The sequence below is a fragment of the Xenopus laevis genome, chromosome 7L, assembly GCF_017654675.1.
Source record: "Xenopus laevis strain J_2021 chromosome 7L, Xenopus_laevis_v10.1, whole genome shotgun sequence".
NCBI lineage: Eukaryota > Metazoa > Chordata > Amphibia > Anura > Pipidae > Xenopus > Xenopus laevis.
Window position 1 is genome coordinate 138330668 of NC_054383.1, and position 17827 is coordinate 138348494.

General features: G+C 45.0%; 2 protein-coding genes across 12 annotated transcripts in view; one reads left to right on the top strand and one right to left on the bottom strand.

Annotated features, from left to right (window-relative positions):
- The first annotated feature begins 1243 nt into the window (after positions 1–1243).
- Positions 1244–10290, top strand: ldlrad2.L (low density lipoprotein receptor class A domain containing 2 L homeolog). The gene is made up of 5 exons (XM_018226512.2): positions 1244–2099; positions 7284–7781; positions 8263–8445; positions 8781–8936; positions 9366–10290. Exons 1-5 carry the CDS (start codon positions 1922–1924, stop codon positions 9614–9616), a joined length of 1266 nt encoding a protein of 421 aa, XP_018082001.1. The 5' UTR covers positions 1244–1921; the 3' UTR covers positions 9617–10290.
- A 1157-nt stretch (positions 10291–11447) lies between these two features.
- The window catches only part of hspg2.L (heparan sulfate proteoglycan 2 L homeolog), a 112525-nt gene continuing 106145 nt past the window's right edge, over positions 11448–17827 (bottom strand). For all 11 annotated transcript variants that reach the window (XM_041569902.1, XM_041569903.1, XM_041569898.1 and 8 more), the window contains 3 exons: positions 15335–15418; positions 14166–14269; positions 11448–13795 (listed from right to left, as the gene is read on the bottom strand). In XM_041569902.1, the coding sequence (XP_041425836.1) occupies positions 13623–13795; positions 14166–14269; positions 15335–15418 (361 nt within the window). In that variant the 3' untranslated portion in view covers positions 11448–13622. The remainder of the gene's footprint in view (positions 13796–14165; positions 14270–15334; positions 15419–17827) is intronic.

The following is a 17827-nucleotide window of genomic DNA, read 5'->3' on the forward strand; positions in this document are numbered from 1 at the left end:
TAAGTTAGTCTGGCAAGATCTATTACACATAAAACCATGCTGGCACAAACTCATAGTATTATGATTTGCTATGAAGTCCAGTATCTTATCCTTTATTAACCCCTCGAAAAGCTTTCCTACCACTGACGTCAGACTAACTGGCCTATAGTTTTGAGGCTGAGAACGGGATCCTTTTTGAATAGAGGCACCACATTAGCAATTCGCCAGTCTCTCGGCACAATGCAAGATCTCAATGAATCCTGAAAAATTAAGTAAAGAGGTTTGGCAATCACAGAGCTAAGCTCGCTAATTACCCTGGGATGAATACCATCTGGCCCTGGACCTTTGTTAATCTTAACATGTTCAAGTCTCTTTTGAATTTCTTCATGTGTGAACCATGCATCATTAGATGTATTACTAGAATTGGGACTATTAAGAAGGAAACCTTCACTTACTGGTCCCTCATTTGTGTAGACAGATGAAAAATATGAGTTCAGAATCTGCGCTTTTATTTTGTTCTCATCAACCAGCTGACCCCCCTCTGATACTAAAGGTCCCACCCCTTCCTGCTTCATTTTTTTACTATTAACATATTTAAAAAATAATTTTGGATTTTTTTTACTGCTTGCTGCAATACCCTTTTCTATAGCAATTTTACTTTGCCTTATAGCTTCTTTGCATGATTTATTGGCCTCCTTGTACCTTATAAATGATTCGGCTGTACCAGCTAACTTGAAAGCCTTAAAAGCAGGTCTTTTCTTACCCACCTCAACACCAACGCTTCTATTGAACCAAAAAGGTTTTGCTTTGCAACGACGTTCCTTGCTTACAAGTGGAATATACTGACAAGTAGATTTATTATAAAGACTTCCCATTTTTGTTCTTTGTTTAACCCTGTGAAAAGCATTTCCCACTTAATATGTTGCAGAGATGCCCTTATACTGTCACAGTTTGCACATCTGAAATGTAGTGTATAGGTTGGTCCCTTATAGAATTGCTTCTGCAACAGAATCTCAAAGGAGACCATGTTATGATCACTATTCCCTAAATGCCCCTCACCCACACAAATGTTAGAGATATCACTTGGCTGATGCTGCTATACTCTGTAGTGTCTGTAGAGTATAATGATTTCCTAATGCTGCTTGTCAGGGGATGCTGGGAAATGTAGTCCGTCAGGTGCATTTTCGGGGCTCCTTCAGTAACCCCCCAGCTTTAGGATTTCACTCCACTTAGTGGCCGAATGATACCTGTAGCACCTCACCACCACTACTAGATGTTAACCCTTTAGCCCCCAAGCAGAGCAACAATGCAGTTAAAGACACACTATATACTGGTTAGTTAACCCCTTCACACACTAGCAATCTAATACAGTGATGACTGGTAGTTATTCTTCAGCCCCAACAATCTCTGGGGAATTAACCCTGTAACAGTATAGGGGTGTCACAGAAGACACTCTGTGGTTGGAAGGGTGGTCCAGTCGTGTAGGGGGCCCTAAATATTGCTGGAGTTAACCTCATAGGCCCCTGGCAGGGCAATATAGAGACATGACCCGGGGGCAGTATGAGGGTCCCCCCCAGTAGCAGAGGAATGCAGTGGGGCGTGTGAATACCCCTTGGGTTGGGGATCACAGCAGGATGGGATGGGGGTGCACATTTTATCAGCCTCCTTAGCCTCCTGCGCTGGGGCATTCCCACCGTTACCATAGAGACCAAGTGACACATTGCCTGTCTATAAAACAGTCTTAGCCCCAAACAAAAGGCAGCGGCCGGGAGTCATTGTGCTCAAAGGCAACACAAAAGCCTCATCAAATAACTGGACTGAGCTCCGCCTGCCTCCTGGGGTCCCTGGGAGTTTGTTTAGTGAGGGCTCTGTCTGGGGCCACAGCTGTTACACACGGACACACAGACACCTTCCTTGCACCAGCACCCACTGCAATCTAAATATGGGCACCAGCACCCACCGCAATCTAAATATGGGCACCAGCACCCACCGCAATCTAAATATGGGCACCAGCACCCACCGCAATCGAAATATGGGCACCAGCACCCGGAGCTGTTTGCTGTCAGTCGTCTTTGTGCTGCTGAGTTTTATGGTACCGGCCGCCCAGTCCCTAGAAACAGGTAAGTAACCGCCATCTACTTATGGGCTTTGTCTCTTGCTAAGAGGAGCTTGCACTTAGTTGTATCAACTGTGGCTCCTACACTTCTTTATATATTCCGCATGCTGTATATCCTTATGTGTATTCCTGGGGCAAAGGGGGATATCAGCCACACCAGGTGTTAACTTTTAATATGTTATAGAATGGCTAACTCTAAGCAACTTTTCAGTTGGTCTTCATTATTTCTTTTTTTTTATATAGTTTTTGAAATATTTGCCTTTATCTTCTGATTCTTTCCAGATTTCAAATGGGGGTCACTGACCCCATCTAAAAACAAATACACAGTAAAGCTGGCCATAGATTTTTAAAAGATCTGTAGACCAAGCCTATCTTGAAACGAAAATTAAATGTATAATTTGTCCATCAACTAAAAAGACCTTTTCAAGCGATGTTGTCTATTAGAAGCCAAGAAAACTGAGGGTAACTGCCTGCTTGGCCCTGCAAACAATTGGACAATAGATAGATTTCACTGTGACTGATGAAAATTTTCTAACCTGCCCGATGTTGGACAAAAAGTCGTTACACAATATACGTTATACGTTATACAATCGTTCTATTCCCACTAACCTCACGATAATTTGACGGATTGGTTGGATTGCACTAAAGTCGGTCGTTCATGTGGGCCTTAAGGCTTCACATTTATAGTTATTGTTACTTTTTATTCCTCATCTTTCTATTCAGGCCTCTCCTATTTATATTCCAGTCTCTTATTCACATCAGTGCATGGTTGCTAGGGGAATTCAGTCCCTAGCAACCAGATGGCTGAAATTGCAAACTAGAGAGCTGCTGAATAAAAAACGAAAGTCAAAAACCACAAATAATAAAAAATGAAAAGCAATTACAAATTGTCTCAGAATATCACTCTCTACATCATACTGGCAGTTAAATCAAAAGTGAACAACCCGTTTAATAAACATTGACTTCCACCTGCCAGCTCTTGAGCAAAGAGCATTCTGGGAGTTGTAGTACAGCTGGATGCACTGAACCAATCCATATGCCCTCTTCAGGAATTACCCCCTCCCATAATATATCTATGGGGCAATAAAGGCACCAAATTAGAAACAAGAGAACTCTGGGTACAAGAGCTTACAATCTCTAGGGATAAAGCTCTGTGTAACTTAGTTAATTAATTAGAATGAGTATTGGTTATCTCAGGATCCAAAGCTATGACATCATTTGGGGTAGGGGATAGAAGAGAAACACGCTGTTATTCACATGGGAAATTAGAGTTGCCCCTGGGCCGGTGCCACTGATACCCCATGCCAATGTTAATAACGGCTCAAACTGATTTTTGATCTGTCTGTTATTTGCATTCGCTTAGCTTGGGGCCCCTGAAGTTGCTGGAATACAGCTCCCAGCATGCTCTAACCCTGGCTTGTTGAGGAATGATGGGTGGTGTAGTTCAGCAACATTGGGGGGAGGGGCTGTTATTGTGTATCTGATTGTACAGGCAGAGTTGCATGAGTAACAACAGATGAGTATGGAAAGGACAGGGTTAATAAGTGAATAGGACCCTGCCCACCCCATGTCTCACGCTTTGCTCTGGGGGTAGAGGAGTTGCAGAAACAGTGGATTGTATTAAGAAAGGGTCGGATGCTCATTTAGTGATAAAACACAGATCTCCTGATATTTATATGGGACGTGCCTAGTTGTGCCAGTGTGATGATAACTCCCAGCATCCTCCAGTGCATTTAGCAGAGGAGACACAAATATGGCGATTAATCTCCTATAATGGCCCCAAGCCCAGCGACCCTCCCGGGAGTCATTACTTTTCTCAGAGCTGAATAGACTCATCCTGGGCACGTGCCCCTCTCATTTCCCTCACAAAGGCCACATTCTGTGATCTATTACCTGCCAGTTAGGGGGTCAGTCTGTTTGTTGTGGGCTGTTCCTGCTCGATCCTCTGATATAAGAGTCATGTTTTGTGAGATGCCAGACCTTCAACCCACTTAGTAAAAATCTGACTTATATCACAATCCATCATGCAACTGGGGGTTTCTGTGCTACTGAACTGCTTTATTTTAGAGTAAAACACTGAACTTTGTTTATTATTATTCAGAGAAATGTATCAGTTTGAACTGAGCTAACGCCCAATTATCCACTCATTCGCACACATTGAACTGTTTCACTTTCTGCTCTGGGATTATCTGATGAGATTCCTTTGCTTATGTGTCTCATTGAACTGTTTTACCCACCCTCAACACTTCTGTTTTCCTTATATACTGTAAGTGCTACAGTGTTACACATCAGTACTGAGTACCGTATCACTTCTGCCCATAGGAAGTTATTTGCCAAATGAATGTCTTTCATGGGAGGGTTTGTTTTGAACTGTTTTTCTATCCACCCCAACCTCTTTTTATGATTTATCTTTTTTATTCAGTCCCTCTCCTATTAATTTTCCAGTCTCTTATTCAAATCAATGTATGGTTGCTATGGTAATTTGGATCCTAGCAACCAGATTGATGAAATTACAAACTGGAGAGCTGCTGAATAAAAAGCTAAATAACTCAAAAACCGCAAATAAAAATTAAAACCAATTTCAAATGATCTCAGAATATCACTCTCTACATCATACTAACAGTTACTGTATACTGTCGTACTGTCTCATATCTTCTCCTACTGTCTCCCTCTTGTCCTACTGTCACCATCTTGCCCAACAGTCTCTATCTTGTCCTACTGTCTCCATCATGAGCTACTGTCTCCTTCTTGCCCTACTGTCTCCTTCTTGCCCTACTGTCTCCTTCTTGCCCTACTGTCTCCTTCTTGCCCTACTGTCTCCATCTTGCCCTTCTGTCTCCATCTTGTCCTACTGTCTCCATCTTGCCCTTCTGTCTCCATATTATCCTACTGTCACCATCTTGCCCTACTGTCTCCATCTTGTCCTACTGTCTCCATCTTGCTCTACTGTCACCAACTTGCCCTACAGTCTCCATCTTGCCTTACTGTCTCCCTCTTGTCCTACTGTCACCATCTTGCCCAACAGTCTCTATCTTGCCCAACAGTCTCTATCTTGTCCTACTGTCTCCATCATGAGCTACTGTCTCCTTCTTGCCCTACTGTCTCCTTCTTGCCCTACTGTCTCCTTCTTGCCCTACTGTCTCCTTCTTGCCCTACTGTCTCCTTCTTGCCCTACTGTCTCCTTTTTGCCCTACTGTCTCCTTCTTGCCCTCCTGTCTCCATCTTGCCCTCCTGTCTCCATCTTGCCCTCCTGTCTCCATCTTGTCCTACTGTCTCCATCTTGCTCTACTGTCACCATCTTGCCTTACTGTCTCCCTCTTGTCCTACTGTCACCATCTTGCCCAACAGTCTCTATGTCCTACGGTCTCCATATTACCCTACTCCATCATGAGCTACTGTTTCCATCTTGTCCTACTGTCTCCTTCTTGCCCTACTGTCTCCATCTTTTCCTACTGTTTCCATCTTGCCCTCCTGTCTCAATCTTGTCCTACTGTCTCCATCTTGCCCTACTGTCTCCATCTTGCCCTACTGTCTCCATCGTGTCCTACTGTCTCCCTCTTGTTCTACTGTCTCCATCTTGCCCTACTTTTTCCATCTTGCCCTTCTGTCTCCATCTTGCCCTTCTGTCTCTATCCACAGTAAACAACAGTTTCTGGGTGTAGACTGAAGGATAATAATCTTCTAATAAGATTTTTACTTCCCTGATAATTGGTGACGGCCCCAGTAGTGTTTATTAGCCATGCAGCAATAGGTTTTATATTTATGCCAGAGAAAATCCTTAACTGGGACCCGGGGTGAATTTTCAAGGTCAAGTTTATGTCCGTTGACTCCAAACAAAGCACTGGGGGGGGGGGGCTTGAGAAAAAGGAGTAACCGCCCCTTTAGCCTTAGAGCTTTATTATGGCAATCACACTATGGAGATGGAATTTGGGGACTTAATATAAAATGCATTTGTCCCCGGGATAAATCCTGAGTGTAATAGAGCTGAGGTTAAACAGCCCGTCACTGCCATTTATTAACAGGTCATTTGTTTACTACGAAGCGGCCTGGGGGGCTTCTCCCACCAGGAAATGATCCCATTCTCTCCCTGTACAAACACATTTATTCCTGTCCCAATGACCCACTCTTATCTCCTTCCTTTTCTCTTTCAATTATCATTTCTTTTGTCCGGGGCAGTTGGACCCACATTATGAGCTCATCGGGGCTATTCATCTCCTGGGGGACACAGTATGTTCTCACATGAGACGCAGGGATTCCAGCAGCCCCGTCCCCCTGGAGACAGAGGTTATAAAAGTTGGGGGGCTGTAAATCTCATTTAGTCTCATTTCCAGATGGTGATAAACCTAAATGAGGGCAGGGGAGGGGCGAGCGCTGTTGTACCCAGAATCTTCCAGCCCTTGCACCTGAAGCTGGGTCAGAGAAAATGCACAATAAGGGATCGTGTAGAGAAGACCCCCAAACCTTTAAGGGCTTCATATATTTACTGGGATCCAAGTTCAAACTCAACCCTTTGCTGAGACCATTCTTGTCCTGCTTTTTTTTCTTCCAGAGGAGGGGTCTCCATTATAAACAATGTTACATGACTTTCACTTGGAACCCTAAAGACGTGGGTTCTCTGGTGTAATTCACCAAAACACCAATTCTCATTTGATTTACTGTATAAAACGGACTCCCAAAACAACAGGGTTGCCAATGCCTCATCCAGCGGAGCCTATGGGTCCCAATTCCCAATAATAAAATAGAAAAACCAAGGAACCCAATGAACCTCAACTACTATAATAAATACATATTGGGCCACCATCAGTGGGGTACAGAGGGAACTCTACTTGGGGTCGATGTTGCAGAGGCAAGAGATCTGAAAGGGCAATTCTTGGGTCACATATGGGGCTGATCATGGGCACAAATAACATAATGGGGCGAGGCTGGAGCAGATTAGGAGTATTTGCATGGGGAATTTTAAAGCATTAGAGCCCCATTCCCCATCCAAGGGACCAGAGTGCCCAGTGGGCTAATAACAGGCCCCTGGGAGGGGACCCTGCTAAGGTGCATACCACCTTCTGTAACTGAGGTGAATAAAAGTAGTTGTTGAACGCCACCTCCTGAATGAGATGAAGGTCACTGAAACATTTTATTGCATTTGGTGCCCAAATGACCAGTATCATGGTTCCTACTTGTCTCTCCTCCATAGTAAACCTAGTGGACTTCTGCGGCCAAACAGTCAGAGGGGATGGAATGATCGTTAACTCCCACAGCGAGTCGAGGAAATATTACTTTGTCTCCATGGGGACGGACTGCCGACTGACCATGCAAGCCTCCTCTCTGAAGGACAATGTTCAGTTCCAGTTCCGCTTTTTCCTGGTCTACAGCCTCCTACGCATGTCCAATACCCAAAGTGAGGCATCTGGGCCAGGAACTAACAAAACTGCCCAAGGTTCCTCAGTTCCAGAGGAAACAAAAGCAACTGGGTCAGGACAGGGAAGTCAGTATGATCCATGTAATTCTGGGTCCTACGTTCAGTTCTATGATGGAAAAGACCAGAATTCTGAGCCACTAGGGACTCCTCTATGTGGGAAGACCATCCCGAGGCCCATCCTCTCTACTGGAAACTTCCTGACCTTGCGACTTGTCACCAGAGGTCAACAGCCAAGAGTGGACTTTGTGGGCGACTTTACCTCTTTCAGAATAGGTACAGTAATGACAGTAAGAACATATGGCCTACGCTAGTGATCTTTAGCCACAAACTTTCCACTCGCCCCTTAGATCTTTCTATTAGATGTTGATGTTGTAGCCCAGCAGAAAGTAATCCTCCTGAGAATACCCAGCTGATATTCTCTACATTGTGAATTAATTTTTTTTTGCCTTAGGAGTCCTGGAGGGAGGTAAGGGAATTTAATCCCACCCAACTCCCACATATACCTAAAATCAAAGCCTTAATTCTATTTTCTTCCTACTCTTTTTCTGTAGTCAGGACTTTCCCTGGGTAAGTGAATCCAGTCAACCCCACTACATCCTCAGGTACAGAGCTCTCATTCTCTGTACTTCCTGCTCCTGGGTAGTTTCTCATGGTGGTCAGGCAGGGGTAAAGACTGACTGTTGGGAAGAGAGCAGCCCAAAAACAGGACACAGTGGTCACTTTTGGCACATTCTCTAATGCCTCTCATTTACAGGGTTCAACAGCAGTGAATGCAGATCTGAGCCGTACTTCCACTGTCACAATGGCAAGTGCATCCCGTCCAGCCTGGTCTGTGACTCTAAGAACATAGACAATTGTGGGGATGGGAGTGACCAGTCCCCTAATGCCCCAGTGAGCTGTACCCCCAGCTCTGCAGATAAGCAGGGCACCAGCAAAGGTTTGTATTCCCCGTTATCCTGCTGTTATCTCTCCTGTTTGAGTAAAAGCTCATTAACCAGGTCAAAAAAGTCTTTGTGCAGCACGGGAACCAGGGCCCAGACACTATCTATAGACATCCTATGGAATCATTCCTGAGATCCAAGTTTAACTGTGATTGGCATCTGTACCTCATGGCACTGATATTATTACCTAATGGTTCTCTGTCCAACCTATATTATTTGTAACTGAGGGTTCTCCACCAGACCCTTGTGGTTCTTTGCCAAAAACACTGATCTTTTTCCCAAACAGGTCTCTGTCCAATCATTGACTTAATATCTTCTCCTTCCCTTGTAGGTGGCACTGGGACACGGAGCTTTGGAGAAGTATTGGCCACCCCTACAGTCAGCTTGAAAATGTTAGAGGAAACAACGTTGAATCTAAACTACAGTAATGCTAGGAACCACCAAGTTCTTCATCCAGATAGTGACCATCCACACGGCACAACAGGAGGTACCAGACTGATTCCATATCTCTACATTAAAGGGCCAGAAAGCCTTGTGACAGCGATCTCTAAATAGCAGCACTAGAGATGAGGGGTTGTTTGTAATAGACACAAATTGCCTTTTTACCCCAATAGAGGGAAGTAGAATAATGTACCCTCTGGTTTGGTCACTAACAGTCCATTTGCCTACTGGACCACTGGGCTAGCAGCATTCCATCAAGGGCTTTTGTAATAACATCAGATCCAGTTGGAGAGAAGCAAGTTCTTGAAGGTGGAACCTGGTGGAATTTGCCCAACTCTCTCTGCCCTGATGGAGTAAGCTCGCTCAGAGCTAGGGGTATTGCATATTAATTGCCCTGCCCCAATTTTGCATGACAACCAATCATCAATCATTTTGATCTTGCTATTTATTAATGTATTGATGTATTATTTTACAGAGAGTAAGTCGTACACCTCCCTCCTCTACCTGTATGTGATTCTGGGACTGGTGGTGGGAGTGGCTTTGCTGTTTTGGTGCTGCTGGTCCCCTGGTTGGTTCATATGGAGAATCAGCGTCTGTCGGTTCATCCCCTGCTGCAACTCCTTCTGCGCCTCTTGTCACCTCTGCACCCGCAGCTGCACCTTTAAGGAAAAGAGCCGACCTGGGAAAGTGACCCCACAGAATGCAGCCATGACTGTGCCCGTGTGAAGGGCTAATTACATGCCAGGCCCTGCTGCCAAGAACTCACCAACTTTGGTGGCCTCCAGACACTACAGCCTCACTACTGAGGAGGACCATGGTGTCTATAAAGTTCTACCTCATTGTAGCCACAGCCTAGCGAGATCCTTAACTTATTTCTGTCCCAAGAGACACACATTGTCCGACTGCAGAGAAGTGGTCGTGCCCGGGAGGCAAGGGGACAGTCAGACAATGGATGCTTCCAGCGAGCTTTCTTTTGTATTTATGAGCCCAAATAAATTCATTGGAAACCAGGAAGGCAACAGAATGCTGCTGAGAGAATTAGACACAATTTCTGGGGGTAAATAGCAGGGGGTGGAGGTCCCACTTCAGGGCTGTCATGGGGCAGTATAGGAACATTTCCACCCTTGAGTTAAATAGCAGCTGGAGGCTACAGGCACAGCCATGATATAAGTTCATACATGTTCTAGATGCAGACCCCTGCTTTCACTTGCTACAGATAGTTCTTCTCCATGGAGTTGGAGCGACACCCAGACATATGTGGAGCTGTAGGCAAAGATGAACAGCAAAGACTCAGAGACCACCCGTAAGCAGACCTGGCTCTACAGAAAACCATAGAATCGAATTTGCCTCTCAGGGTAGTACCCCCAAGTGCACAATAAATCTTTTCTACTTGATTTCAACAACTTGTTGGAAGATTCCCTTTATTTGAGTGCCTGCCACAGATTTATCCACGGTTGTCCCCTCCCAATGCTGAGGGCTCATGGCGGTGCAAATACTCCACTCCATGAAAACCCCCTCTACTTCATTACAACAGTACCCCCCATTGTACACCAGCAGATCTTCATAAGAAATGTTTGCTTAGTTTAATGGAACAACAATAACATAAATATTTTGTCCCTTACACTGTACCCAAATTAGCACCATGAAGAGCAGAAGGGAACACTACATTTGAGGCACAGGGATCAATGTCATAATCGGTAGTGGAACTATATTGGAAGTAGACTCCAAAGCCGGGGGGTAATGAGGAAACGATAAGGTCCAGTGATCACCCTCCTCCAACTTAACCGTACCTATGGACCATCAGTCCTCCCAGAGATGATATTAGAGGAGTGGTGACCTTGGGCATAGAAAGAAAAGGTGGAGAGCCGCAGGTTGGACATCCTTTATGTACATATTAAAAGTATCTCAGCGTTACACAATATGTCCTTTTTAGTTTTATCAAAAAATGTTCTCTAATGGCCCTCTCCATTTTGGCTTCCAAAAAGGTACACTGGCACACAGGGCAATTGAAAAAGCAGGGTTACCCCTTGCTACTTTTATTTAAGCGGACGTGCGCACGTCCGCTTAAATAAAAGTAGCAAGGGGTAACCCTGCTTTTTCAATTGCCCTGTGTGCCAGTGTACCTTTTTGGAAGCCTTTACCGAGGGGGTTGCCGAGCCCTCTACCCTGAGCACCGGGCGTCATTGATTACACTGAGGAGTGTGCTCTGCTTCACCATCTATTTTAGCTCCTCTCCATTTTGGGGCACCAAGGCAGATGCCCTCTCCAACCTACCCTAAAACCAACCCACGCTTGCCTCTAATTTTTGTGTCCAATAGTTGGGGTTCTTTGTTTAAACTCTAGAAGAAGACACATGGACAATTGTCATCTTTGGACAACTGGATCTTCTGCCCTGCCCAATCGAAACAGCAACGAGGTGTAAGGAAATTCAGAAGTTAATATGTGTCTTTATCTAAAACAAGACGGCAACATGGTGGGGTGGTCACCAGACGGGACCCATTGCCTGGCACAGGGCCACCCTCGTTGGAAGCAGTTAGTGAAAAAGAGCTGTAGAACATTAACAAAAAAATAACTGTTTATTAAACTGGGGGTGGGGAGACCATGAATATAATAGTGGTATAAGAAAATTACACAGAGACACATAATGATTCACACATCTGAAAGTAGAAGTCATACACCACAGTGCACTTTATAAAGCCAACCCCTGTCTTATGGCTCATGTTCCTTATACATAATCATTTGATAAACTCCATACTTTCTGATATAAACTACAACTTTTTTTCCTGCTGCCAGAAAAGTGCCAACATTTCTTCCTGTTCCAGAAAATTCCAGAACTTCCAGTAGTCTGTATAGTGCATCCCTCTCTAGATCAGTTGGAAGTTCTAGATCTCCTCAACTGCATTTTCTAAGGACCTTCATATCTTCTGTAGTGTCCAACCCCAAAGTGGACCAGTTCCTGCCTAGTCCTTTCATTCCACCTCATATAAATCCAGTCCATTAAATCCAGCTGTATTAAAGGGAATGTAAAACCCAAAATAAAATTCTGCCCAATGAAGGAACATGTCATTTTGTGCAACTTCTCCGTATGTATCCATTCATTGTCATGAACTAACTGTCATTTCAATTGTCCATCTGTCTGGTTGCCATTTTCTTTACTCTGGTTCTGACTAGTGAAACAATGTATCAAGAGTAACAGACCTGTCTTTCTCAGAGGAAATTGCAACCTTGTTTCAACAGCCATGAGTAGAAATAAAATGGCAGCCAGACAGTGATGGACAATTGAAATGACAGTTACACAGAACTGTAAACCAAGAATTAATGGATATTGTGGCAGTGTGCAGAATGACATGTTGTATTGGGCAACATTTTTGGGGGGTTTATATTCCCTTTAACTTCTAGTTCAGACAGAATGAGGGCCAGGAAAGGAGAATTTTGAGATAAGAAGACACTTTTTGGACATTACTCGTTCCTTACATGTTAAGGAGGGTGGTTAGTGTCTTACTGGGCCTATACACTCCAGGATTCTTGCTCCTCTAGTAGACCAACCAGAGAAAGGCCAACTTGACCATGATTATTTCATGATGTAGAAAGTTTAGAACTTTGGTTTTAATCTGCCATTGAAATGATCTAAGTACTTCCTGGAAACAAGGTTCCTAGACTAAGACCTAACCAGGTCACAAGTGAGGCCAACTCCAGTTACCTCCACGGATCTTCTGCGGAAATTAGGACGAGACAGATGGTACGGAATGATTTTATTGTAAAACGTGATGTTGACCTGAACCCAGGGTTCAAGCACATTCGAACACGATCTGGTGGAGTTGGTTAGCTAGGTCTAAATGAATAAATACGACTGCAAGAAAAATAGCCGTGCGGCCTCCCACCCTGGTAGGAATACATGGAATCCCCTGGAGATGTTTGATCATTACAAAGAACAGCACCTAAGAGTCTTCTAGTAAACAAACACAATAGAAAACATCTACCCCCTCCCCATTAGCAACACACAAGGAAGAGCAAGGTTCACCTTCTGGCCTCCCAAAGCAAAAGGAGGCAGGAAGTGATGTAAGAGGCAACGTCGGACTTCCTGTCTAAGTGTGACATCATCAGCACCATGGAGCAAATAACACTGATTTCAGACCACGTGTGTGGGAGGGTTGTATGTATATATGTAACATAATGCTCATGCCATGGGGCCGGGGCAATATACTGAGGGTCTGTGGACAAAGGCAACTCGTGGCCATAATAAGAGTTCTGACTCTGCACTGAGACTATGGAGAACAAGCCAAGGGCACGTGGCACCAGGAAGGCGACTCCTGCGCCCCCTTCTGACCAGAGAGGTAACACACATGAGTGTCTTTCTGTTAGTTTTCTTTTGCCTATGGGAATTATTTTTTTGTTGATTTTTTTGTGTTTTTTTTTTTTTGGTTAAAGAATCTTTTTAAAAACAAATATCTGCTTTAAATCTGATACTATTCCTTCATCCAGCTGTAAAACACATGGAAAATCTGTAGACATTAAAAAATAATAATAATAATAATTCAAAGGAAATCCCGGGTGTGTAATACAGAAACGCCCAATCCAGTTCCGCCTCTCAGCTCCGCCCCTTGTAGGTTATTTGGTAGCAGCACCATTTGTGTTTGCTTTTATGTCACTGTCTCTTTAAAAATAAAAACAAAATAAACAAGTGTCTCTAGATTGGCCAAATGGCGCCAGCGAGGGAAAATTCGACCCTGGCCTATGAGGGGCACTCTTTGGTGTTATGCCCCGCCTCTGCGTGATGCTTCAAGTCGATTGGTTGTTGAAACTGCTGGGAAGGTCTGGCGTTTAGAATCACCAGGTTCTTGATGCATCCGCTGATTCCAGAGGAGAACTTTCCGCCAGTGAGAGTCTTTACATTGGGGGCTCCGCCTGGAGGAAAAAAAGGGGTTCACAATATGGCACCCGGAGCAAGTCATTCCTAGTGTCATTATCAGATCTATCTCAGTGGGTCTTACTGTTCCTATGCAACAATAAATAATTTCACTTAGGGAGAGCAAAGCAACCAAAGCTCCACCCCCACAGTGCATATGCAAATAGCAGAATCCTGTTGTCATAGAAACCCAATAATATGGGGTGGCAAGGGAATAAAATGGCAACCCTCAATGTATGTAGACGACAACTCCCAACAGCCTCTAATGAATGTGCAGAGAGGTCAGTTGCCTATATTTGTAGGCGGAGTCTAACACTAATCTTGCTTTGAATATTTCAGAATCAGGATGTGGCCTTGGACTTTTCTTACCTAGATAGACACTGCCCTTTGTGTTAACCATGATGTTTCTGCCAGGTGAGGCCCCACTCACAGAATCTTCTCCATCAATCTGAATGGAACCCAGTTTTCCTTCCCTGAAGAAAAAAAACATGGAATGGAAATCAGCAACATGAGTCAATCACCCCTCTTCTTCCATGGTACAGAGCTCTGATTTCCTTTAATTCCTATTGCTGGGCTGTTCTCTTCCCATGGTCAGACAGGAACCTCCCCCTGGGTAAGTGAATCCAATCTCCCCCAGTACTTACCCAGGTACAGAGCTCTGATTCTCTGTACTTCCTGCTCCTGGGCTGTTCTCTTTCCCATGGTCAGACAGGAACCTCCCACTGGGTAAGTGAATCCAATCTCCCCCAGTACTTACCCAGGTACAGAGCTCTGATTCTCTGTACTTCCTGCTCCTGGGCTGTTCTCTTTCCCATGGTCAGACAGGAACCTCCCCCTGGGTAAGTGAATCCAATCTCCCCCAGTACTTACCCAGGTACAGAGCTCTGATTCTCTGTACTTCCTGCTCCTGGGCTGTTCTCTTTCCCATGGTCAGACAGGAACCTCCCCCTGGGTAAGTGAATCCAATCTCCCCCAGTACTTACCCAGGTACAGAGCTCTGATTCTCTGTACTTCCTGCTCCTGGGCTGTTCTCTTTCCCATGGTCAGACAGGAACCTCCCCCTGGGTAAGTGAATCCAATCTCCCCCAGTACTTACCCAGGTACAGAGCTCTGATTCTCTGTACTTCCTGCTCCTGGGCTGTTCTCTTTCCCATGGTCAGACAGGAACCTCCCCCTGGGTAAGTGAATCTCCCCCAGTACTTACCCAGGTACAGAGCTCTGATTCTCTGTACTTCCTGCTCCTGGGCTGTTCTCTTTCCCATGGTCATGATGTGGGCGGGGCTAATTCCTCAGTGAACGATCTGACTGGGGTTTTTCCAGTTTATTAATCTCTAGGGATGAGGGCATGTAGCCTATAGGAGCCTGCTTTACAATACCCATACAACTTAATTCTGTGAGACCCTCTAACAGGCTTCTGAGTCAGGACCCTTGACTGACAATAGAAAGGAGTGAAGCCCAAAAGCTCTATACCTGGCTAAGTATTGGGGGGATAATTGCCTTTTAGTTAATATTTCCCTTGAAATGACTCAGCTACTTACCGTACAGCCACAATTCGGTGCCATTCCCCATCATTCACCGGATCTTCAGAGCGGATATTGGCCTCTCCACTGCCCAACTGGTAACTGAGAGAGAGAGATGGTGAGATTCTCATTCTTATAAGGGGATTTTATACTTAACATAGAAACCCTGTTAGTGCAGACGTTATGGGATTTATCATCCTTCACCTCTGAGGCGGGACAGATAAACTGGTTAACTCCTGGTCCCTCCTCTCATATATACACTGGCTCCATGTTTCCTTCCTCAGTTCTTATGTAAAGCTCAGTCAGTGGAGACAGTATAGTCAGACAGAAGACCATGAGACAACAGATAGAGTAGATAGCGACAAAGAGGTCCCTGCGCCCATAGTAAAATCAGCCTGGGTGCACTGACAGTTCAGGCCGACTAGGAAGGGTTTTTACGGTGAGTATAAAATCCCCTTTTCTCTAGTGGGCCCTCCTGTCAGTGCCGAGGTTACGGGACGTATAAAAGCTTTCCCTCTGAATGGTGGGTATAAGTATAGACTGAGCAGCTTCATTTGCCTATTCACATCACTACCGCAGCCTGGAGAACTTTTCTACCAAACGCGGCTGATTGTGAAGCAAAAACATTCAACGTATAAAACTGTATAAAAGTGTTGGGTGAGGCCCAAGTGGCTGCAGATCTGTTCTGCTGTCGCCATATTCTGCCCATGATGAACTTTGGGCTTTAACTGCAAACGGTCCGAGTTTTTGTTGAAAATCACGCGCCACATTAATTGTCTCTACTAACCAGCGAGCAATGGTTCTCTTTGATACTGCTAGTCCTTTGTGCGTCGTAGCCTACGAGATTAACAAGCCGTCAGATCGTCTGTATGTTAATCTCAAATCTATTCTCACTGCATCTAATGTGTGAAGCGAATTTTCTCGTTCATGTGGACAAAAAGATGTGGAACTCGGATTTGGAACCCAAAAAACTGGGTATAGTTCTAAGGACTGCCTTGTCTGCATGAATAGAAGTCCATGGTTCCTTATAGGAAAAAGCGGCTAGTTAGGACACTCTCTTAGCCGATGTGATGGCAAAAATGTAACTTTCAGGGACAGCCACTTAAGGTCACATGAGTCCGGTCGCTTTTTGTAGGGCATTGAGGACTAGTGGCAGATCCCAGGTTGGAAGTAGGGAGAAATGTACTCTTCCCCCCAGTTACCTCTGCTCTAATCTGCTTGAGGTCGGACCCAAAGAGTGAGTCGCCTGTGAAGGATAAAAGTCTCAGTTTGGATGATGTATCACCGACCAGTACTGCAGCCATTATGCGCGTCTTGTTCCTACTGCGCTTGCTGTGGCTTTGGCTGCTAGCTTGGTAATTTCCATAGCAGCCTCCGCCAAGAACGTGAATGCCGTCATCAGTTTGTCTACCTCCTCTTCAAATCCTGTCTTGAGAAAGGAGGGTTTTGAGTTAGCTCTTGTGCCCAGTGTTTGGCTGTGTGGGCTAACCCAGCCGAGGCCACAGCTGGCAGTAGTATCGCTGCAGCCTGGATATAGGATCTTTTTAAAGTGGATTCCATGCGACGATCCAGTGGGTCTTTGAATGCCGCCTCCTCTGCAGGCAGAGCCATATGTCTGGATAACTTAGCTACTGCCGAGTCCACTCTGGGGGCCTTGTCCCACTTTTTTTTGGTGATCCTCTGGTACTGGGTAGGTCTTGAAGAACCTTTGAGTAAGTGCTATCCGTCTCTCTGAGTGGTTCCACTCTATCTCAATAGCCTGTGTAACGGAGTTGAAGAATGGGAACGTTAACTTAGATTTCTTTTGGACTTTTGATAGAGCAACTGTCTCAATGTTTGCATCATCTCCCTGAGTAGTTTTCGAGAAGCCTCTGGGTTAGAAACAGCTGACTGCTCATCCTCTGACTCCAATTGTGATCTGAGGGTTTTTTTCTCATGAAGAGGGTGTTCCTCAGAGTCTGATGCCAACCCGTCTTCAGATTCCGACGAAGAGTCTAGTGGTGTTGGGGCTTCACGTTTCTTTGTTCCTTTGCCCACCAGTGTAGCTGCCATGGATGTTGAGGGTTGTGGTTAGATGAATGTGGTTAGGTAAATTCCCCAAATTGAGGTGGTACTGTAGCTGGGGAAGTTGGAGTTGGTTGATGCTGTGGAGTAAATTTAGCAGCCTCTGCTGCATCTGACTGGGATGTGGTTGGTGTGGTTGGTGCCAGTAAAAGTGGCCCCGTTTAATTTCTCTTCTCCTCAGTAATGGGAGTAGCACTAGAGCCCTCTGATGTGAGTGATGGCATAGTTTGAGGGGACAAGATGGGTGGTCCCTGTGTCTCTGCTCTCTTTGTCTGAGGTTTACAGTCAGAGCAGTCATTTCTTTCCGACTTTCTTAAGGAGTGTCTACAGCTCCTGCACTTAGGTAATTTTCAAGGCTTCTTCGCCTTCTTTACTGTCTGAATATCTGCACGTAACTCCGCTAGAGAGTCTGCTTTCTCCGTGTTGGTGTGACTGGCTCTCCTTGTT